Source organism: Hemibagrus wyckioides, linkage group LG22 (assembly GCF_019097595.1).
Source record: "Hemibagrus wyckioides isolate EC202008001 linkage group LG22, SWU_Hwy_1.0, whole genome shotgun sequence".
NCBI lineage: Eukaryota > Metazoa > Chordata > Actinopteri > Siluriformes > Bagridae > Hemibagrus > Hemibagrus wyckioides.
In genome coordinates, this window is record NC_080731.1 from 13,323,436 (window position 1) to 13,347,628 (window position 24,193).

At 39.0% G+C, this 24,193-nt stretch overlaps 1 protein-coding gene across 5 annotated transcripts in view; it reads left to right on the forward strand.

Moving 5' to 3' along the window:
* LOC131343508 (regulator of G-protein signaling 3-like) overlaps positions 1 to 22,544 on the forward strand; it is a 30,882-nt gene extending 8,338 nt beyond the window's left edge. Inside the window, exons 6-25 of one of the 5 annotated variants that reach the window (XM_058375242.1) lie at positions 216 to 310; positions 851 to 919; positions 1,044 to 1,107; positions 2,333 to 2,423; positions 3,699 to 3,766; positions 6,563 to 6,644; positions 6,765 to 6,870; positions 8,002 to 8,371; positions 8,743 to 8,791; positions 8,920 to 9,176; positions 9,297 to 9,380; positions 10,711 to 10,822; positions 12,941 to 12,984; positions 13,917 to 14,039; positions 15,701 to 16,459; positions 17,170 to 17,240; positions 17,535 to 17,639; positions 18,202 to 18,263; positions 18,415 to 18,581; positions 19,031 to 22,544. In XM_058375242.1, coding sequence (XP_058231225.1) covers positions 216 to 310; positions 851 to 919; positions 1,044 to 1,107; positions 2,333 to 2,423; positions 3,699 to 3,766; positions 6,563 to 6,644; positions 6,765 to 6,870; positions 8,002 to 8,371; positions 8,743 to 8,791; positions 8,920 to 9,176; positions 9,297 to 9,380; positions 10,711 to 10,822; positions 12,941 to 12,984; positions 13,917 to 14,039; positions 15,701 to 16,459; positions 17,170 to 17,240; positions 17,535 to 17,639; positions 18,202 to 18,263; positions 18,415 to 18,581; positions 19,031 to 19,243 — 2,991 coding nt within the window. In that variant the 3' untranslated portion in view covers positions 19,244 to 22,544. Of the gene's footprint in view, positions 1 to 215; positions 311 to 850; positions 920 to 1,043; positions 1,108 to 2,332; positions 2,424 to 3,698; positions 3,767 to 5,194; positions 5,373 to 6,562; positions 6,645 to 6,764; positions 6,871 to 8,001; positions 8,372 to 8,742; positions 8,792 to 8,919; positions 9,177 to 9,296; positions 9,381 to 10,710; positions 10,823 to 12,940; positions 12,985 to 13,916; positions 14,040 to 14,365; positions 14,515 to 15,700; positions 16,460 to 17,169; positions 17,241 to 17,534; positions 17,640 to 18,201; positions 18,264 to 18,414; positions 18,582 to 19,030 lie in introns of those variants that run through there. The other 4 variants (XM_058375243.1, XM_058375244.1, XM_058375245.1 and 1 more) reach the window with 4 other exon arrangements.
* Positions 22,545 to 24,193: the final 1,649 nt, after the last annotated feature.

A 24,193-nucleotide genomic window follows, 5' to 3' on the forward strand; every position in this document is an offset into this window, starting at 1 on the left:
TGAGGAGTTTTACCCTTAGTCTGAACCCACTCTCAGGCTGTGCTGCTTTCAGGCAGATGAAAGTGTCTGAGTCATCTGTCCACTTAGATAGATACAACCTAAAATACAGTGCGTTCACTGACAAGCGTTACATCCATGACACAAACGACCTCATGTTATAGTTAAACCTTTCAGTGTAAAGCATGCATTAAAATGTGAGTGATGTTCTATTTCAGATAGCTCTGGTTCCAGATGTTGACCATAGTAGAAGGCAGAAGACCAGAACTGTCATCAATTGCAAGAGTCCTGTCTTTAATGAGACCTTTGTCATGTAAATACAGTGTTCATTGTTCATTTTAACCGACTACATGGTATTGCCGGAAACAGTATAATGTGATTAAACTGGTACAAAACATGAACAAAATGCTTTGCAATTTATTAAAAATAGCTGCTGAACCTGTGCTGAGTCATACTTTGATACATTTAATTCCCAGATAACAAAAGAATTCATTTGTTACAGACTTAGTTGCATATTACTGGAAAATATTGCTATTGTGTTAGGCAGCCCTACTACATCTGCTTTTAAGGAGAAAATTAATAGTTTATGCACGGAAATAAAGAGCAAGCTAAAGGTCACATTGTTGTAGCTAAATAATACATTGTGTATGAGTTTATTCATTCCACAACTTTGATATGTTACAAGCTTTAAATGCATGTTTTCACCGTTAGACCAATATCTGCTGACCAGCCTGAATCAATAGGAAAATACTTTTCTTTATTAGACACAGCTTTTTGATAGAGGGGAGCTGTTATTTTTGGAATGTTGGACAGTGATTGGTGAGCTTTTGAAGATTTTGATGTTTGTGCACAGAGATGTGGGCAAGGACAAGCAAATAAAGAGGCTACTGGTGACCGCTTGGAATCGCAGTCGGACCTCTAGGTGGTTCTTTTTATTTTATTTTTATTTACTGAATCATTTATGTTTCTGCAAAATTTTCATTTTAAATTTTCAAGGCACCCATAATTTTCTTTTTGTTTGTTGTCTGGATGTGTGTTTGCTCTAGCAGACGGAGTGAGCTCCTGGGCTGTATGAGTTTTGGTATTCAGTCCCTCATCACTTCTGCAAAGGTATATACATCAGCGATTATATCTTTTATGTGCATTAAATCTTATTGTTTAAGTGAACATAGAATAATGAATATTCATTGATGGAGCAAAAATATACACAATACTTGGCCATATTGTGTCTGAAACTGTAGTTACACTATAGACACCAATTAGCCATAACATTATGACCACCTGCCTAATATTGTGTTATTCCCCCCTTTGCTGCCAAAACAGCCCTGACCTGTCGAGACATGGACTCCACTAGATCCCTGAAGGTGTGCTGTGGTATCTGGCACCAAGATGTTAGCAGCAGATCCATTAAGTCTTTTAAGTTGTGAGGTGGGGCCTCCATGGATCGGACTTGTTTGTCCAGCACACTCGACAGATGCTTGATTGGATTGAGATCTGGGCCAAGAATGTGATTCATCAGACCAGGCCACCTTCTTCCATTGCTCTGTGGTCCAGTTCTGATGCTCACATGCTCATTGTTGGCACTTTTGGCAGTGCACAGGGGTCAGCATGGGCACCCTGACTGGTCTGCTATTATGCAGCCCCATAAGCTGTGATGCACTGTGTATTCTGACACCTTTCTTTCAGAACCAGCATCAATTTTAGCAACAGTTGCTTGTCTGTTGAATCCAACCACATGGGCCAGCTCACCACGTGCATCAATGAGCCTTGGCCGCCCATGTCCCTAACGCTGGTTCACCACTGTTCCTTCCTTGGACCACTTTTGATAAATACTGACCACTGCAGACCAGGAACACTCCACAAGAGCTGCAGTTTTGGAGATGCTCTGATTCAGTTGTCTAGGCATCACAATTTGGCCCTTATCAAACTCAAACTCACCCAAATTGTTCAACTTTGAGGCCTAATATATCCCACCCACTAACAGGTGCCATGATTATTCATGATTATTTAATTCACCCTTCAGTGGTCAAATATGATGGTGTTTCAAAACAATATACAATAATTAAAAGAACAACATAATGGGCATGTGAAAGTCTGTGCTGCTTTCTTGTACCTAATTTCTTGCTGCCTTATCCCACCACACATAGAAAGGTCTTATTTTTAAAAATTAATCAAGATATTCTTGGAAAGTGATCGTTGTAGCAGCATTGGCCTGCCAGACACTGAGTGGACATTTATTTACATTTTTTTTCCCTTTTCCTCTATCTCTCCTCTGCCTGTCTGTTGTGTGTTTCTGGACCTGTGAAAGAGCTCACTTTTTCAATTCTCTGTGCAGGAGATCAGGGGTTGGTATTATCTCCTGGGTGAGGAGCTGGGAAGGAACAAACATCTGCGAGTAGCTACACGTCGCATCAAGCAGTCTGATGGTGAGTTAAGATGACGTTTTCTCTGCTTATAGCTACTGTTTATCTGCTATAGGCCTGGAATTTTATGAAATATTAATATTTCATATTATTGTTAATGACCTTTTGAAACTGAAATGGTAAGTTTTGAAACTGGAAATTGTTTGGAATCGTGAATGTGTCGGGAAATCTTTCCACCAATAAAGGGAAAGACAGTGTACATGCATGCTTAGCTTTATTAATTTATTTGCTCTCTGGATGTTGTTTAATAGACAAATATAAGCTAATTAAAATCTGACATCTCTTCCTATATCACATCATAAAATTATATAGTTTTGTATCTGCTCAGATTTTTTTAATATGTTGCACAGAAATGCTCCTGTAAAAAACTTTTCATTAAAACCCACGATATCAACAATGCCAGCATCCTTGCAACTTTTTCACACAGACAGTGCTTAATGCAGGAAGCTAATGTATCACTGCACAGTGCATTCACTCTGTGCTATTCAATAACAAGGAAGATGTACACAGACTGCAGTTTTTTTGTTTTGTTTTAATCACTGAGAAACTCAATGGAGTGTCCAAGTCAGTTTAAAGCTACTTTTGAGATTAGTCTCTTTCACAACCCTCCTGCAGGGACATTCACTCAGAGTGACTAGTTAGGACGAATGCAAGTGGGTGTGACTGCTACTTTTTGTATTTAACTAAAAGCATTGTGAATATGCTGTAATTGTAAGTGAGCAAAGGAACTGACAATTGTGATGTGTGTGTGTGTGTGTGTTAGGATGAAGAGATGCAGTGAGCTGGAGGACACGTGTCCTATGTGTGTAATCAGAAAAGATTAAACTTGATGAGACAGAATGACTGAGAGAGAGAAAATAAGAGAGTGTGTGAGTAAGAGAGTTAGGGCATTGGGTCAGACCTTAAGGGAGAAAGGCAGCTGCATTGTGTCCCAGCTGAAAGCAACTTCAATGAAGAAGGCTTAAAAAGACATTGTTTCCTGGGAGAGATGTGGGGGGAGCCTGTGGTTGCTAGATTGGGATAATGCATAGAGAGAAGCTGATTTCTCTCTCTCTCTCTCTCTCTCTCTCTCTCTCTCTCTCTGGCTAAAGCATGAGATGAATAAAGGCACTCTCAGACTTCTTTAACTCCATTTCATCTCGGAGGCGCTGTAGACCAAAGCGGGACTCTGGTTTAAGCGTGCTGCTGTGTTTCAGGATTCCTTCAAGACTTGAGCAATGTTCTCAAAGGCCACTCTTTCCTCCTGGGACTCATGGGATTCTCTTGTGTATGTTTCAGAAGCTGCTCTGACCAACCATGCTGCTGGACCTGATATTACATCCCCGGAGAACATGCAATCGTTGACTGTGAGTGAGCTTTAACTTTTCTTTCCTTTAAATAGGTAAAAAAAATTAAATCATAAATTTTCATCAAAATTATTTAATTCAGTATTAGTGCAAGAAAGACAAAAACTGTGATTATGTTTAAAATTTTAATTGTGCATCCCTAATTTTGCATAAACCCGAGCGATGATTGCAACAATAAGACTAATGCATATATATATATATATATATATATATATATATATATATATATATATATCTATCACCCAAAATGTCGTGTGTAATACAGACAAATAGGTAGAAAATTCATTACAGTTGTTCTATCCTTGTGTTCCTCAGTTCTTCTTAGTGACTGTGAATATAATTTAAACATTATACAAACTTTCATTTAAGATGGAAACATTATCATTAATGACATAATGTCATTGTCAAAAGCTGTGTTAATGCTGAAGAATGAGAGTGGGTGGTTGTGGATATTACACATTGTATTTTTCTTCATTGTTCATCATCATTCTCTCTCTCTCTCTCTCTTTCTCTCTCTCTCTCTCTCTCTCTCTCTCTCTCTCTCTGTCTCCTTGTCTTTCTGTCTCTGTCTTTTACACCCACCACTGATTCCAAACCCGCCCATCCACTTTAGCGTGCAGCTTTTCCCAGGCCTTGCTCTCCAATTGGGCTTTTCTCTTCAGACAAAGCTGGGAAACGGGAAAGGCTAACAAAGTGACCGTAATAGGAAGCCCGCCTCTATGTGTTGTTTATGATTTATCTCCTTTTGAGTTCCATGCTCTTGCCAGTCTGTTTGTTCTTGGCAAAGACATGTTTTCCTACCTAAAATCTGGAAACTGAAAAGCAAGTCATAATCATAGATGGCTTTCCTTCCTGTCCTACAGTATTGAGACTTTTAAGTTCTTAAGGTTTGTCTCCTGACTTTTATTGGAAAAGTAGTTTGCTGATATGATCTTTAGGAGAAAGTATCTAGTAAAGAGACATATTTAAGGATTTTGTAGAATAAGCTATTTTTTTACTTAACCTGCTCATTCTCTTAATGTTTTTAACATATATTTTTGTGCTTAAATTTCTTTTCCCTATAAATACTCTTATACACTTATATTGTGCAAAGGAGCGTTTCATAACTTGTGCCGGACTTGTTTTTTGGCACGTACAGGAGAAAGTCCCGCTGTAACACCTTGCTGACATGTGCCCAGCTTAAACAAACATGTCTTTAATGCCCCATGGTCATAATGGATGTTTTGTGTTTACATGAAATCAGGCCTAGCAGAAGAGAACGATAGAGAGACACAGAGAGAGAGAGAGTAGAGCCACTACACTACTGAACTGTTCAGGAAACCTGTTGGCTTATCAAGTGCAGCCATACTGCCTGGCCACGGCCTGGGGGGTTGGAAGGTTACTTCCTGTGATTCTTTTATACAGAGCGGTTCCCATGAGCGGGCATGCCGTGTTTTACTAGCACCGCACTCTGAACAACAGCACTGATGCATGTAGTGAATCAGGCTTCTTCAAAACGTACAGAGCTTTAGGGGAGTCGTGTACATGTGCAGGCAGGTGTAGGTCAGGAGCTATGCATACCATTCATGGACTGTGCAGGTTTTGCATTGAACGCAACTTGCCTCAGGTTGGTCTTGCTGCTTATTTTTCTCTTGCTGATGGGGAAATTTGGGAACATGGAATGTTGGAGAGGTGTTACATTGTTACTATAAAGGAGACATATCTTAATATGTAGAGTAATTATTTACCAAATAATTTCTTGAGAATTTTTGGTATGTCCATTTTCTAGTAAGCATTAACCACCTGTTCTGTTACAGATTTCTCTGGTTTTATTTTTTATATTTAAAATATTTAAGTAGTTTGGTTTTCAGGGAATACCAGACATTAAGCAGATCTGAAATTTGTAAAAGTACATAAAGGGAAAGATAATAGATTACAGGTTTAGAAGTGCTTTTCCAGGGAGGATGCTACCAAGTGTAAAATCGTACAGTTAGAAAACATTACAACCGTGGGCCTTAGACATGAAAGAAAGCAGAATGTTTTGGTGAAGAAGGGAGAGCCAGGACTGATATTGTTTTAGTGCTGTACTTAAACCAGCTGACGCAGAGGAAGCAAAAAATGAAAGGAAAGCTTCCAAAAATTTTATAGTTTTGTCCGCTCTCCCTCCATCATGCACTTTATTGTTGTCTACCCAGTGTTGTGTTACATGCGTGACATTTTTTTTCCACATTCGCCTATTTAGTTTGGCGCCTGCTTCTTTCGGTATTTCACCTCTGCCCTGTCCAAATATCCCCCTTTGCACTGTTTGACTGAGCTCTGGCAGTTTTCAGAAGCAACTCGTTTCCCTTTTTTCCCACTGAGTGTGAAAGCCTCTCTACATCTCCCAGCAACTTGTACATTTTAATAATCTAGACTGTTTGGAGCTGTGGCATTTGAACTTGACTGCTGCTAGGATACTGTATTTCTCACATGACGTTCTTTTTCTTTAAAGTGTGTTTTGTTGGACCTTCTTTTCTCTAATCCCAGCAAAAAATAAGTAAAATCTAAGTGGCCTTTTATTTAATTATCTTATATGAAATCTTTTTATTCTATTTCCTGGAACAATTTAAATTATATACTTAATAATAAATATAAATGATGTAAATCTGGCCTAGGCCCACTTGTTGGACCTGAGTAAGTGGATTTTGATTAAGCTCCTGAATTGGAACTGACCCAGATGCTGATTGCTTCACTAAGCTAAACACACGCAAAGGTGAAGCAATTCAGTTCCCACAGACTGTGTGACAGTTCTTTTCTCGCTGATGTGTGTTTATGCAGGTTACCATTTTGAGAGGAAAGGATGGTTTCGGCTTCACTATCTGCTCGGACTCACCTGTGCGTGTGCAGGCTGTGGACCCAGGTCAGTCCCATGATATTCTATAAAATTCTTCATGCAGAGAAACTGATGTGTGTTTTTACACATCTGATATTTTGCTATAGCATGTTTGCTATGGTGTTTATTTCTTTGTCATTCTTTAAGGTGGTCCAGCTCACCAGGCTGGTTTGCAGCAGTTAGACACAGTGCTTCAGCTGAATGGCCAACCTGTAGAGCACTGGAAGTGTGTGGACCTGGCTCATGCCATTAGGTCTGTCATTCTTACTGTTTTAATATCACATAGCTGCTGTAGGGTGTGATAATAGAAACATTATTCATGCAGATTCTTGACAGCCTTGACTTTATATAATTATGCTTTCAAGATTCATTTTTAAGAAGTGATTTCCATTATAAATGGACTTTCAGAAAATAATGCATTTAATTTTGCATTTTGGGTAAGCCTGATCTGACTCTAATGCCAGCAGTGAAACAGTTTTAGACTGATCTTGGATCTTTAAAAAGTGACATAATTATCATTGCCATTGTCTTGGCTACCTGTTATGCAAGAAATAATCAGCAAAGCTTTACATTTATAATGTGTGCTAAATGCCCTACAAAACCATCATTTCGAATGTTCACAATAAATAATTTACACTGCAAACACAACAGCTACATTTCAAAAGCAATTGTCAGAAACTGCTATGTCGGAAACTCCTTCTAGTTCTTGGCAGAAACAACTGATAAAACTAACAGCCAAAAGACTTAACCAAATAAATGCTAACTGTAATACAAACTGCTAATGACTTTTCAATATGTAGGCGTGTTATCAAATGAACAACTTTAATGTCCCTTGTGATTAAACATCCTGCATACCTCTTGATACTTGTTATAAATGGTTGTGGAATCTTTTTGTGTCATTACATAGTATACAATCTTTTCTTTGAAACAACAAAACAAATTCTTAAAGAACTGGTTGCAGTTTTTATAGGTATATAACATACTAAAAAAATTGGGTGTTAAGATGTATAAATAATCAGCATCAGTTCATTAAATATAAGCATTTTCTTTAATTCTGTTATTTCTCTGCTACACACACAGAAAACATCTGAATGAAAGTGTGCATCATTGGACATACAAAAGTAAAATTGTACAATGTGAAAGGTAGAAGGACAGGCTTTACAGTTTCTGTGACAGTAGGCATAACATGTTACTGCAGCTTAGATAAAAACTCAACTTCAACACTCTGGTAACTACCTTTCACTCAGAATAAGTCTATAGAACTGTACTGGAGGGATGAAAACTAAAGAGAAATATGGAATTTTCCTGGAAGAGTTCCCTGGAAATGATCATAGGAAATGATTTGTAAGTTTGAATTCCTAGAAAATGTTTTCTTCTCCTTTAGAAATTGTCGGAATGAAATCACAGTGGTGGTCTGGAGGACAATGCCAGTCATGAAGCCCTACTACGAAGGCCTGATTCACAGGCCATCTTATAAAACCTCCGGCTTTGACAGCCTGTCTCCCACCACCAAGACCCAAAACAAAACACCACCCCTGCTTTCCCGGCCCTCCAACCACAAACTAAGCCGTCGTAAGAAGGGAAACAGCTCTGAGAGTCCAGGAAACGGAACCCGGGAGCCGAGATGGTCATGGACTGGGAAACGGGAAGAGAATGACTACAAAACACGTACACAGACCCTCAAGGGCACTCGTGTGACATCATCAAATGGTGACAATTACATCATCTTGTCCCCTGTAAATCCAGGAAACCAGGTAAATATAAATCCAACTCATCTCGTTCACTACAGACAAGAAACTACAGTGTTTTAGCAATCCATTTTCTTACATTCATATGAATGCCTTGGCCATTTCCCCTAAGGTGTGTTTCTGCACAGCTTGAGTTCTGATCTCTTAATGTGTTTTCAAATATGTGGGATCTCTCTCTCTCTCTTTTATAAGTGCTCAGTATAATACATTCTCAATCCTAGTCTCTATATTGTCCAAACTTCAACATATGGACAGTGAAATTACATAACTATTTGTAGAGACATCTACCTGTTTGCATTTTGTTTCAAGATGTTGTCACTGAGGCTTATTCCTCTTATAAGATTGCTTTGTCAGCTAAATGTTTCTTTCATATTCAGATATTACAACCTGTTTATCCAGACAGCAATGGAACATTAGGAACTCTTGGTAAGACCATCCACAGTTTATGGTTGTTTAACATAGTTGAATAATTGTTGCTGTTAGAATTGAATACAAGTGAAAATATTTATTGGAGAAAATTTCTGGAATAAATAATACTCTGCTCTTTTGTTCAGGGAGAATCTATCAGACTCACTCATCAAGAGGAATTCAACAGAGCACAGCCTACCTCCAGGACACTGGAGTGGATACGCGAGCCACATTACGCAGGTCTCTGAACAGCAAGACAGCCACAATTCCACCTTCATCATATAGACAGAGCTTTGCCAACTACCAGAACTGCACTCTTGTACAGTCCCATCTTCCCCACTCCAGCTATGGCACTTACGTCAGCCTGGCCCCCAAGATCCTCATCTTCCCTGTGTTTGTCCAGGTAGAGGATCGTGTTTTCATTCCCACAGTGCTTGTGATGATTGTGATGCTCATGTCTCTCTCTCTCTCTCTCTCTCTTTCTTGCTCTCTAACTATTTTTATATATATATATATATTGTAGCCACTGGACCTATGCAGCCCGGAGAGGACACTGCTGTTATCTGAAGAGATGATCCTTCATGACAGCACAAACATGGCACTTAAGGTAAGGCCAAAAAATGCTAACCAGGAAAGGTTTACTAACAAGGGCTACATTATGACTTGTGGCCTGTTCTTGTATTCCTGTATTGTGATTGTATTCCTGTATTGTGACTCTCAACATTTTCAGTGGAGAAGAAGCAGCAGACTGGGTGGCTAATTGACACTTTTTTTAAAAGATTTTGTCTGCTATGAGAATTTCCTTGGAGACAGTTTTCGACATTTTGACATATTTTGTTCATCTTCATGAAACTCATTTGCGGTGTGTTCAGTACAAACATACTGGTCTCGTTAGCAACTATGTCTAATCAGATTCGGACTCGGGCAAGAAGACACCTGGGTTTGACTTTTCTTGTGGCAGCAGCTTTTGAGAAACTCTGGGTTTGGGAATAGCCTGACCTCTAGATAACACAGCTTGAGTCATATTGAGTAAAGATAAATCTCTCTGTGCCACAATAGCCACTCTGATCCATGGTGTATCTATAGCAATCCTGCCTTCTCTTTTTGTTCTATCCTAGTGCTTTCTCACCAGGGGTCCACTGTTAACTGACCTTTATTCTCTTTTGAAGCTCTTGTGAATGCATGCTGAGGAGTTTGGCATTTGTAAAGTTTGGTGTGTTTAATAAGGAGAAGCTGTTCATCACTAGCTCTCATTCCCCCAGTGAACTCCCACAAGTACATTTGTGTGTGTGTGTGTGTGTGTGTGTGTGTTTGCCTGTGTTATTCAGCTGCAGAGTTTACTAGATTGGCCTTGCTCCAGGCTGGAGTAAGGATCAAAACAAACACTGACCCAGCTGGCTTTTCTGTGGGAATCAAACAGACTGAAGATGAAGCACTGTCACTGCAGAGCCGCATTATTTTAGGAAACCTGGACTTTTCCTCGAATCTCAGTGTACAATCAATGTAAAATCTTAGTGCTTCTTAGAATATCTGATAGTGTTATTATCATATAAAGCAAGGTCCTATTACATTTTAATATGTAAACATTCTTCAGTAAAAAACAGTTTACTATGGCTGTTTCTTACATATTTTGGAGACTCTGACTCTAATAAAAAAATAATGGTGGTCAACAGGGTTTGGGTGCATTTTAAGACAAATGTAAAATTTCTAATTTTATATAAATTGAATAGCATCAGCCCCTTCATCCCTAATAAAAAGCAAGGCAATTAGCTCAGGGGATTTGCAGATGACGGGCAGTAATATGGCAAACTCTCCAACATGTATGTCTACCACAATGACAATGAATATACTCTTCTTGGCTTTAGGATTTTACACTGTTGATCAAAGCTGTTACAGTGAATTATAGTAGACTCTATCTCCTCTGTCTAACACTACAGATCACAGTGTTCATCTACACCGACCTAATGCTGCTAACTAGAGAGGATGAACCCGGTCGATGCAATGTGCTACAGAGTCCTCTCTACCTCCACCAGATCCAGCTGCAAGACGGTATGTCCACTCACCTTTGTTTTCTGCATAATGGCAGGTATTTTTTTGCTTTTAGAGATTCTGCTAAATCAACACATGCTGGAGGGCTTGTGAAAGTGATGGAAGTATACCCACAAAAGTGGTAAAAAGCCATTTAAAGAGCTAAATGAAATGAGAAACTATACAGGTAAGAAAGACAAGCAAGAGAAAAAGAAGAAGAGACAAATGTAAGAATAACAATGGAGAATTTTTTCATTCCAAGAAACTCAAAGGAAGAAATTTAGTAAGAGACACAAAGATAGAATGCACAGAAGTGATAACAGAACAGAAATAATAGGAAAAATGTCTCCCGATTCTTTACAAGCAGCAAAATACATTTTGGCAATTTGGTGCCCTGCATCTTGCTAAGACACCATAAATTACAGTACATTTCAGAATTTAATCAAAATCACAAAGCTCCTAAAATGGTGCACTATATAGTGAACTGCAGTTTCATATATACAGCCTTACTCCACTGTGCAGGTTCACTTACTGTGTGATGTTAATTCATGCAGCTTATTGGTATTGTAAAAGCCCTCTCTGGCATCATTAGCTGGTAGCTGGAATACAAATTCAAGAACATTGCATTAGAATGAAATTTTAAAAAGTAATAGCCTTTAGAATTATTAACACCCTTCATGAAAATGAGTAAAAATATAGAAATATAAAACAGGCAATAAGTGACATTCTGAACTCAAACATACAGGAACATGGTGTATCTTTACTTAATTTTTTTCAAACATTAAAATGATTATTTTGACATGCCTACTCTGGAATTTCCTCTTCTATTCAGGCCGCAAGTTTTCAGTAGGACTCACGGACAGACAGATTTTGCTTTTTTAACAAATGACTTGTTCAAATGTCCAAATGTATGCTTTGCTCATCACCCTCTTGAATACTCTGACTATGGCAAAGTCTGGAGCTCTTGGCAGAGGGAACCAGTTTTGGTCTGAAATATCCTGGTACACTGCAGAATGTACTGTATTATGCCTTCAATTATTACAAGATCCCCTCCACATCCCCAGCAACAAAATAGCCACAAAGTATTAATGAGCCACTTCCATATATTATAGTGGAAATCCTGTGTTTTCCCTTGTATGCAGTCTCCTCTTATCACCAAAGAGGGGGATGGTGTACATGACCAGAAAGTTTGGATTTTGTCTCCTCTGACCACCTAATGACACCTGGTGAAGTTCAGGAGACATATATTTTGAGGTGCCCTAAGGAAGCGCTTCTTTTAGGCAATGCTTCCAAACAGTGTTTTGATGAGTGTTGTGTTGTTTTTTTCATAACAATGAAATCTTTTACCTCCATTACCTGCTCATCTATTACATGATTTGTGCTTGTCAGAGACTTGTTTTGTTCTTTGTTTTTCTCATGGAACCAAATGCATTTTACATGTGTGCATCCTCATATTTATACCTCACAGAAACAGGGTATGTTTAATAAAGGCAATAACAGTTCCCAGAGAGAGATGCAAAAGAACAGCTAGCCTATTTCATTGGTTTACTGACTTGCTATATGTTTACAGGATTGTGAAATAGACAGCTGTGTGTATATTGTGTGAAAGTGTATGAAGCATCTCTGAACAGATTGTTTAGATAAGAGGGGATGTGACAAGCTCCACCCTGGATTATTTGTGACTGTGTATATGAGCCACGGCAACACTCAGGAAGGAGGCAGCAGAGTTTTTTTTTTTTTTGTGTGTGTGTGTGTGTGTGTGTCTGAGACTGGCTGTCGAGCTGCTTTGCACTCTGCTGCTGTGTCCGCCATAAACAATGGCCTTGTCTCCGGTAGAGTCAGTCCCTGGCTGCCTTGGAGGGCGTGTGTATTATTCATCTTCCTGATGATGGATAGAAATATCCAAAGGCGTGCCACAGTAGGCATTTCTGCCTTTCTTCTGCCCCTTTCTAGTGATAAGGCATTTTATTGCCCATTTACACGGAAGAGACTGTCATTGCTTAATGGGTGTTCATTACATTAATGTGGATTATTAAATCCGCAATAAATGAGGGCCTTTACAATATCAATGCAATTGTCTAAACATGCAGTCCATTTGATCTGCACTGATTGTTTTAACATGTATCTCTTCTTTTGCAGTTCCTGCAGATAAACTACGCCTGTATGTCTCATACAGAATAGAGGTAAGAGTGAATGAGTTCACCTGTTTGTCACCTCCAAAAAAATGTTGCCCCCAAAAGTTCTGAATAATTGCATATATGTAAGATATTTAACAGATAAGACAAATTGACCTAGTTAAAATGAATTGTGGCTGGCAGCTGCTCTAAATATCAGTAAAAAGGGATAAACATGTTCCTCCTTAAGCAAAGGTCAAAAGATAGCAAGATGCAATATGAATGCATAGCGTCATAGTGCTGCTGCCAGTGTTACTTCTGTGTCTGGCTGATGTTATTAGTAAATATTTCCATTGTAATAGTAAAAGTACAGCATACAATTCCACTGTAAGAGTAAATGTTTCATGAAAATACAATCTGAATGCATTTTCAGAAGAATTTGGCAGCCCTGCTGTATAGTATCATATAGTACATTTCATGTAATTGAGAAATACTGTATAATTACCACAGTGTCAGGGGCTTTTACAGTATGTTAACAGCATCTTCATGCTGGAGTGACTCTTAATTATGATTATGACGTACGTCACATGTGAGTGCGTTCCAAGCTTCTCTCTCCCAGAAGAGTAGACATGTCAGCAAGACAGACGGCTCACTCCAGCAAATACACGCAGAGGCGAAGCGTTAAACACACGGCCATCTGCCCATCTCCCTGACAACACCTCTCTCTCCTTCACACACACACACACACGACATTTCTTTTTTGCCTTCTCTCATCTTTTCTCTCTCTCACTCCCTCTTTCTGTCCCTTGCTTTTGCTCCCTCACCTCTTATTCAGTGCAGTGTGTGAGACAAAGGTTGCCTTTCAGAGCTGGAGCAGTAGAAGGACACACATAATAAACCCTGACAATAAAGCACATATCGGCTGCTCTTCGGCTAAATGAAAGGGATGTATTTCGCTCTCTGTTTACCTTTCTTTCTCTTTCTCTCTTTTTTGTATTTAGAGAACTGAATGTCTGTTCAGCTTGGAGGCCTTTTCAGCTGAGCAGAAGAGAAGAGTGTACCAGTGTCTCAGAGACAACATCAGCAAGCAGCTGACTATGAGAGAAAGAATGAGTCCTGATCAGGTACAAAGCACACACCTTTCTCAATTTGTCGCAGACACACTCAGCATCACATTGGTAAGGCACACTGTTTTGTAGAGTATCTCTCCTGAGCATGTGTGCTTTATAGCACGGTTCCAGCTAGAATTCAATCCTACAGTTCAGTGTGTGTTTAAACAGGATGCCTCCTACAGTCTTATTTCATTCCCTTCGAGGACAATGAAGGAGAAAATCAGATTTTTTTCGCCAATCTCTCATCTCTGCTGTGACTCGGTGCCCCCTGGGCTGGCATTAGCAACAATTGATTCAGCAGCGGCATCATTAATCAGAGCAGCACAAACAGATACGCACATGCGACTTAGAGAGAGCAAGTGAGGGAGGGCGAATGGGAGGGCGGGTGGAAAGGGAAGATGTCACAAAGAGCTTTTCCAGTGCTGCTGCCTTGATGAAAGAACACATTATTTGTTTTTAGGAGATAAACACGGGATCATTAATGAAGGTGAGGTCATTCAAATTGTGACAATAGATGTAACAGCTATTTGCAGCATGTACTGTATGTTCAATGTACATTTCAATGTGCCATTGTGCCAAGTATCAGTGATTTTTAGAACTCTTTTTCTAATTGTTTTCTACATTTGCTTGTAGTATGTTTAGGCTATTTGTACATTTCTGACAGTTTAAAGTAAACAGCAGCTTTAGTTTTTAATGTTGATAGAAGACATTTTTGACATTCATTTTTGTTTTGACAATAATGTAAAGCTCATGCGGTAAATTTTTGTAGCATATATTGGACTACTGCTGCTAAATTACTGCTAAAAGAACATTAAGCTGTAAATCTTGTAAGAATATGATTCATGTTTGAGAGGTGAGTGTTATTGCCTTAATGCTGTATAAACATCATGCTGTAATTTCCTGAAGTGGAACATATCAGATGTGGCATCAAATATCTGTCGGTAGCAGCACAACTGATGACCGCAGTAAAAGCTTGCATGTGTATTTGCATATAGTTTAAATTATTCAGTCTTCTTGTATGTAAAACACAAAAACATTGGTGTACAGTCTAAATGGATCATGAATGGATAATCCAGAAAATGCCAGACACCAAATTTCCAGAAGAATGATGTTACAGAGGTGCAAATGCTTGGTTGGAACAAATGTCATCCGCTGTTTCAGCGTTTTTGAAAGCTACATACAAGCAAATGGCACAAGCAAACATGGACAAGCTACATACAAACAAATGCTTGTCCAGTTTTGTTGTCCTATGCAGTGTTGACAAGAAGGGTGGTTCTACACCAAAAATTACCCATTATAATAATTACTTTCAAGTAATTTGAAATCATTAGCACGGAAATTTTTTTTAGCAGTGTCTTCTCTTGCGTTCTCTCTGTCTTGCTTCTTCCTGGACACTTTCTTCTCTGCTAAACACTGCTTTTTTACATTGTTCTGTAGAGTAAAATGTTGAAACTGTGGGACATTGTTAACCTGTGGAGAACGTAGCTCTAGCTCTGAAATATTTAAAGCATGATTTGCAAATATCTTTAAGTAAGAAATAAATGAATTCCTTTGGTACAGGGGCATGTAAAACACTTTGTAAGGCTCAGTGGAGAGAGATAAGGTTAGAAAACATTGGACTTTCAAAATTTGGACTTTATAAAAGTAATGTTTGGTGAATGCTTTCTCTGCAGATGCTAGAGCCAAAGGCTGGTGATCAGGCTGATTTGGGACTGCTGGGCTTCGCAGCACACAGTGTTTCAGAACCATGTTCTCCATCACAAGCCACCAGCTCCCCTCTCAGTGGTCTTACAAGAGCTAGAACCAGTATCCCCTCTGACTGTGTGTCATATCTGAGTGAATGTGTCCAACCCCCTCCTACACTGGGAGACACCTCTAAATCCGCACACATGGAGCCTGCTGCCATCTGGAAGGAGAGGATGAAGGAGCCAAAGCAAGGTGAACGAGAGCCTGAGTTCGAGAAGAGGGAACAGGGTGAAGGGGAGAGTGCCAGGCCCACATCTTCATCTTCCTCCTCATCACCTCTTATCATCCCTAAACTGTGCCTAGATCGCTCCTTCAATCCAGACGCTCTCACTTCACCATCCACTGATGATGATGATGAAGAACTGGAGGAGGAGGAGGAAGAAGAGGACAGTGATGAAGGCTATCTGAAGCGGAGGAGCCTGGTGGAGATGTCACCTGGCAGGGGGCAGCAGAGCACGAGGTTGTGTGTGCAGCGCTCGTTGCACCGGCGCACACACAGTGAGGGCAGCCTGCTGCAGGAGCCACGCTCTCCACGATTTATCTCTGACCAGGCCATACACTGCATGGAGAACAGCAGAGAAACACAGCAGCGCTGGACTGTCCCCTCACCCCAGACCCTGAGGAAAGAGCTCACAAAGAACAGAGGGTCTGTCCATCAGATCTGCTTGCTCTTCACCGGTAGGAGGGTAGGTTTTTCCTTTACTGAATGCAAACTCATTCTCTTTCCTTCTCTTCCAAGTGTTTCTCGACCGTTAGTGTTTAACACCTTGATGTTCCAGGGTAATAATGTAGAACATGGATAATAATGTCATTTACATACATTGCATGTTACGTTATTGTTTATATGGGGGTGGGGCCTGGTGCTATAGCGGCTAGCACGCTTGCCACATACCTCCAGGGTTGGAGGTTTGGTTTCTGTCCTGTCTGGTGTGCACGAAGTTTGCATGTTCTCCCTGTGTTTCGGGGGATCCCGTTGGCACTCCCAAATTTCTCTGGGCATTCATGAATTGGTGTGTGTGTGCGCACCTAATCGTGCATCAACTACTGCCCTCTCAATGTTTTTTGTTTTTTTGCACCATTCTGTGTGAACTCCAGAGACTGTTATGTTTAAAAATCCAAAGAGATCAGCCCATCTGGCATCAACAACAACAATGCCACAGTCAGAGATCACATTTTTTCCCATTGTGATGTTTGATGTGAACAGTAACTGAAGCTCTTAATTTGTACCACAAAATTGGCAGTTTGGATCAAGTGGCAGGCCAGTGAACATTGCATGATATTTTTCAGTGTATATAGCAGTACACTTCTCAGGGGTTAGCCCTTCTGTATCAGTGCATTGACCTCTCATTTGAGGGCATATTACACAGTATTAATGCATTTCCTTTCCTATGATTAGGTCTGTGGTGAGCCAAACTGCAAGTGTCAAATGGGGAAAAGTGCCATGAAGAAAAAGAAATCAAAAAATCTGTAAGTAATAATGTTTTCTTTTTCTTTGCCATTCAGCGTTGCAATTCATTTGTTGTTGAATAGGTATTTATAACACCTTTTCTATGCTTCAAAACAATGCCTCCACACTGCACTAAAAGACAACTTGAATCTTGCCAAAGGAATCTTTGCTCACAACGAAACCCAGCTGCTGTTACAATATTCTTGATAATAATGTCTTTACCTGTCTCTTGGTTTGTTTCTTAACACTCCAAACAGCTAGACACATTTGAACATCAGCTGGCTGGTGAAACTTAGTGTCTTTTCTTCCTGCAGTGCAAAAGATATGAAGAATCGTCTGACCTTCCTCAGGAAGAAGAACAATGACAGACCAGGAAGCCATCCTTCCAGCAAACTTGAGAAAGTCCTCAAATCAGACAAGTTAGTTTAAGTGGCTACTTCATCTATTACCAGAAATGAGTAACATGCGACAAGTCTTATTTAAGTAGTCTTAGGTTTATCAATTCTTTGAATTTACGTTTCCAAGTAATGTGACAGAATGAAAAGAAGAATGTGAATGGTCATAAATATCAAGGATTACATGTTTATATTACATCAGCAGGAAGGAATTAGTGCTAAGTTGATAATGAACTGTTCTTCAAGAGCTCTTGGTTGCTGTTGCAGAAAGGACATTACCAACATTTACATTATTTACTGTCCAGTGTTACCCAAATGAGGATGGGTTCCCTTCTGAGCCCTGGTTCCTCTCAAGGTTTTTCCTCGCCATAGTTGCCTCAGGCTTGCTCATTAGGGATAAAATAGTAACTTAACTTTAAACTTTATCATTTTTCTTTCTATGTTTCTGAGACAATGTCCACTGTTAAAAGCGCTATACAGTTAAATTGAACTGAATATTGAAAAATTTAATATAATCATTGGCATTAGGAATGAACTAAATACATAGGATTGAATAAAAAAAGTATTTTTCTCTGTTGCTCTATAGGCCTACTCCAGAAGAAGCTCTTAAATGGGGAGAATCTTTTGACCTGTTGCTGTCTCACAAATGTAAGTACATCTTGTTTTCTAAAATTCAGTCACTGTACAGTATTTTCATTGTACAATAGCACAGCAACACAATTAATTAATCAGTTTCATTACTTGAATATCTTTTCTTTTACATGTGTGATAACTCTGATTGCTTTATATGCTTGGACAGATGGACTTGCCGTCTTCCGCTCCTTCCTGCAGACGGAGTTCAGTGAGGAGAACCTAGATTTCTGGCTTGCTTGTGAAGACTACAGAAGGATCAAATCTTTATCCAAGATGGCTTCAAGAGCGAAAAAGATATTTGAAGAGTACATCTCTATCCAGTCATCTAAAGAGGTAGGCTAAAAAGACTTAAACAGTCAGTAACAATGGCATTAATGTGTAATGTAGCTCAGGATTTATACTTACCATCTCCTTTATTAGGAAAACCTGTAGACCTGCACATTCATGCAATTATTTAATCAGCCAATCATGTAGCAGCAGCACAATGCAAAAAACATCATGCACCAACAGGTCAAGAGCTTTGAGTAATGTTCACATTAACTGCTATAACAGATGTGATGTATGAAAAAACTGTCACAAACTGCGTCCGTAAACATTGCTCACCTAAAGTGCTGGAAGTCTGTGTTTATGGGAAAATGTGAATTTTACTATGCAAAAAGAAAGTGACACCAATCCTTACAGTCAGAGCCATTTAAAATTCCTCTTCATGAATCCAGGGGTACTTTAAATTAGACCAGATCAATCCATCAAACACATGATTTTTCTTTATCCTTTTCTTCTAGGTTAATCTGGACTCTTACACCAGGGAGCAGACCAAGGAGAACATGGAGAACATTGGTGCTGACTGTTTCGACCTGGCTCAGAGACGGATTTTTGGACTCATGGAGAAAGACCCATACCCTCGCTTCCTCCGATCCGACCTCTACCTGGATTTAATCCACCAAAAGAGAGTGCCACTACACAGCTCTCTTAAAGCCGGTGATTCTGACTGCTGAGTCTTTACATGTCAGTAGCACGAGGGTGATATGCAGATTTCCATATCAAATGGATGTCAAGCAGTAAACAGTGTGTGTTGTCCAGACTCCCCAGCCTGTGTATAGCACAGTGTGTGTGTTTTGTGCTGATATAGACCCAGTATGTACCAGTGAGGTGTATTTTGATTCAATGCTGCCCCCTGTTGGATGATGCTGGTAAAAATTCTGATATATGGACTTAAAATGGTCTGAAATATTGATCTTTATGGCTGACTGTATTAGCAGCATCCAGAGGATGAAAAACATGTTGGATAAGAAAGCAAAGAAGAAGCTTGGTACTGTTGTGTTGCAATCTTCATTCACCAGTTTTACAAAATGATGTAGACACAGATGGGTGACAAATTAAGATGAAAAAACAATGTCTCTGTCATGCTGTGGGCGTATTTTGCTGGCCTTATGAAAATGTGGACAACACTAAACAATACAGATTTATTCCGACTGATCACCTTTCCCCATCTACGATGAAGCTTTTCTATCCTGATGGGAATGATCCTATATCCAATGGCATATCACACTTAACCCATTTGAACAACTTTGGGAAGATTTGGACTGATTGTATTAGACCACACTCTGCCAACATCATCAACACACCAACAAAGGCAATAGCATTTGGAAGGATAATGTTAATCTCTTCAGGAAAGTCCCAGAGATTTGCAGAAATCTCAAAGGTGCATTTGAGTTATTCTGGTGGCTTGTGTTGGGCTAATGCAGGTGCCTTTCTAAGACACTTTATGTTGGTTTTTTATCCTTTTAATTTGTCACCTGCCTGTATATCAGAGATTTTAAACAGAAGCACTGAATGCCCTTTACATGTGATTAAAATGGCAGGAGGTTGCATGTATGAGTTTTCAGTACATACAAATGAACTTTGACAGCATAGATTAAACCTGATCTTAAGAGTCTGTAGGAGTTATAACAGGTCAGATGGATTTTTGCTAAATTTCATACTAATCAAGTTGTAAAGGGAAGCAAAAGCAGGTAAAAGCAGCTTGCTCCTTATTGCTCATATTTCATGCCAGTTGTATTCCAGGAGATTTGAAATACCACATACTGACCTTTTTACATTTGATAATTACAAAAGCTGTTTAAGAGCTTTGACCTTATTTCCAGTGAGGCTATACTGTAATTAATCATCTAACCTGCCATCCGACATGGCTTTTCATGCAGAAAAAAAGTAACAGGTTCATTATATGTTTATTCATTTTGTTCAGCAGATTAAATCTGTAAACATCAAATCTGACCCAGTGCAACTGCAGCATTTCAGACCAGTCTGATTTGGATACACAATACATTTTCAGCACTGTAGACTTTATACCATGTCTACCTGTTTTCATTTAAATGTGCAATAAATGAGCTCTCCCCACCAGCTGACCTCACAATGGATATAGATAAATAGGCTCTAAAACAAAATTTAGGTCCACAACGGATACAAGTGATTATAAGGAGACATGCTTTATAAATATTTAGTCGTGGTAAAACCTTTTGTGTTGTGGAAATGTTTCTGTTTCCTGTTTATAGAGAGGCTCTGTTATTATTTAAGTATACATCTGAGATGTTAAACAATAATAAAACCTCAATGTATTGTTTGTTTTTTTCTAGTTGCTATGGAGTAACTGAGCATAGAGCATATATTTAGTGCATAAAAGTCAGAAGTCGTAAATTCCATGTCCATTTAGGGGACAGCGCTTCAGTGTTTTAGGCTTCTGCAAGATCTGAGTTATATTAAATTGCTTTTTTTTTGTTAAAAAATCCTAACTTCTTGCTATAAATATGATCATTACTGTATTTATTTGTGCGCTCACCATCCACTTACTTCTGCCTGTGAGTGCTCTATATTGAGTTTAATAAAGCTACATAACTTAGTAGTTCCTTTATACTGTAAAAGTATTTTGCATTAGGACCTACTCTGCATCAGGAACATTTCATCAATATTGTTTTTATTTTGACTAAGACATTTTATTTGTCACGCTGTTAGTAGGCTGCAGATGTCTTGGCTTAATGTTAGACACATAAAGTAAATAAATAATAATCTTTGTGCATTCACAGCATTTGGCACATGTCCTTATCGAGAGTGACTTACCGAAATGAAGGACATTGCATTTTACATTTAGACAACTGAGCAGTTTAGGGTTAAGGGCCTTTCTTAAGGGTCCAGCAGGAGTACTGGGATTTGAACTCATGACCCTCTGATCAGTAGTCCACTACATTCATAAATTTGGCTAAACCTGTAAGGTAAATTGTGTCAGTGTATTAATATTATGTACAGTAGCTTGATGTTGGCTCTCTGAGGTACTAAATGAGGCTCTGTGTGATTTACTGGCTGAATGCCCTCTTTATCCCTAGAAAATATTCAATGTTTAAAAAAAACCCAAACTGTACGTTTTGGTGTTTAGTTTAGGATAAAGCTCCATGTGCAGGTGTGAGAGTTATTTGGTTGGAAGCATTTCTTAAGGAGAGCTTTGAAACAGTTACATCCCTCTAAGCCGGAGGGCTAATATACTACGAAAACAAATTAAAGGAAATTAGACACGGGTAAGAAAACAAGACAGTATTTGGCTGATTCAGGCCTTAAAGCCTAAAAACATGTTTTTGAATCAATATGAAAGCTTGTGATTTTCCTTACTTTATGCACGGTTGTATGCTGTAGTTGTAGATGTAGTTATTTGATCTGTTAGTCAACCAACTGCTGTGCACATAAACACTATAACATAATATTAAGAAAACATTTCTCACTCACTCTTTCAGTAACCTCTTTATCTTGGTAAATTTCAAAGTGGATTCAGAGCTTGTCCTGGGAACACCAGGAGTAAGAACACACACACACACACTCGTTTACTCTATGGGCAGTTTAACCCAGTTTAGTTGGAAGACTGGAGAACCTGGTGGAAACCCATACATAATCATAAACTGCACTAACAATACACTGAGCTCAGCATCAAACTGGGGACCCTGGCATGCAGCAGCCACACACTGCATCATCATACCACCTTTTCTGTTATGTTTATATTTGTCATTATTGAGCAATTTACTAGAGGTATATACAGTATTTGCTGTTTGTGCACATGCACCCAAAAAATGTTCTTGAAAATCTGGTTATATAGACTCAATAGACAGGCTTTAGAATGAGATTTCTATGAGTTACTGCAATTTTATATAAAGATAATCCTGTCAAGTTTAAACTGCTTATTTATTTTAATTACACACACAAATCTTTTTTTACTCATCCATTTTATATGAATGACTTCATCCAAAAGAAACCCACAAATTAGGGTAATTTGATTAAAATAATAATTAAAAAAATGCTGTTGCTGTCAGTGTTCTCTGCTTGTGAGGCACACTTTCACGCTTTAGTCTTAACAATGCATTACATTGTTCATAACAATCATTGTATTGTTTTCGGCTCTGTGTGAGTTTTTGTGACTCATGACTTATGCAAATCAGCTGTATGCGGACGCGCTGGCTAATTTCAGGGTGAATAGAATTTAACAACATTGTGTCGAGGCACAGGCACATATTAAATAATCTTCCATTCAAACAAAGGACTTCTGTTTATCCTAATTGGTCTGGCTAATCTGAGGGTATTTTCAAAATGTTAAGTCATTTAGTAGGCAATTTTCGAAAGTGGTTAAGCCAGTGGACTACTGATCAGAAGCAAGACCCTTTACCCTCATATACAGTGTAAATGTAAAGGTGATAATAAGGTGCAGTGTATGGAAGAGTGGGCTGTGCTTGTGGTGGTGTTATTATAGATTGAAAGTCTGCTGACCGGCTAGAATAAGCTGTGATACTCTCTGCCTGATGGAGCAGTGACAGTAGTCCATGGTTGATGATCCTCTGTGCACTCTTCAGAAAACACCTGGTGTAGATGTCCGGGAAGGAAGGAAGCTCACCTTGGTTTTAAGTCAAGTTTGGAGGGCAAAATGGTGTTGAATGCTGAGCTGTATTCCACAAACAGCATGCTCACATATGTGTTCTTTTTGTCCCGGTGTAAAGAGAGCAGTGTGTAGATTGAAGGCTATGGTATTATCATTGGAGGGGTTGTTGAGATAAGTAAACTGCACTGGGTAGAGCAAGGCAGGCAGCACAGAGTAGATGTAGTCTACTGGGGGTCAGAGCATCGGGGTGCCTAGCCATTAAATGAAGGAATTCATTGAATTATTAAAAACGAATAAAAATAGGGAATGGTGTTGGCATAACTATGTATTGGTAATAACAATTGCAATAAAATTTCTCGGCTAGATTATAAAATGTATTTATTCCTATAGATGGCGCTATAATCCCAGCTTACTCTTTTGGCACATCTGTCCTGACCACACAGTCTATATTTAGTCAAATCATTTGAGGGATGGCAGGGCAGTAGTCTTTGTGTGTGTGTGTGTGTGTGTGCATGTGTGTGTGTTCATGCTTGCATGTGTGTGAGAGAAAGACAGTTCAGTAGTAAGGGTATTTGAGGGCAAATCCCACTCCATAAAATTGACACACACTCAGCAAACTTCTGAGCAAACTGGACTAGAAACATTCACTGATTCTCCAGCAATGTAATAAAGAACTAATATATGTGCAGTAAAAACCAGTTCATTACATTTATACCAATAGCTAAGATTTATTTAAATACATTTGCATTTCCTTTCGATAAACAATGCTTATGATCTGATTCAACATGCCTCCTGATGCGGCAGATTGTTCACAAATGTGATGAACCAATCAAAGAACCTGTTGCATATGCATTAATTAAGCTGCTTTGTTAATAAAAAATAAATAAATATGTCCACAATGCAGCAAAGGGCAGTCACATGTAGGAGACTCACAAATTCAGAGATATATTCAAATGCAGAAAGGCAGTCATTCTATATGATGGCTGATAGGATCAGACATTAACAGTGACTGCACTTTCTATGGCTTCTCTCTTTT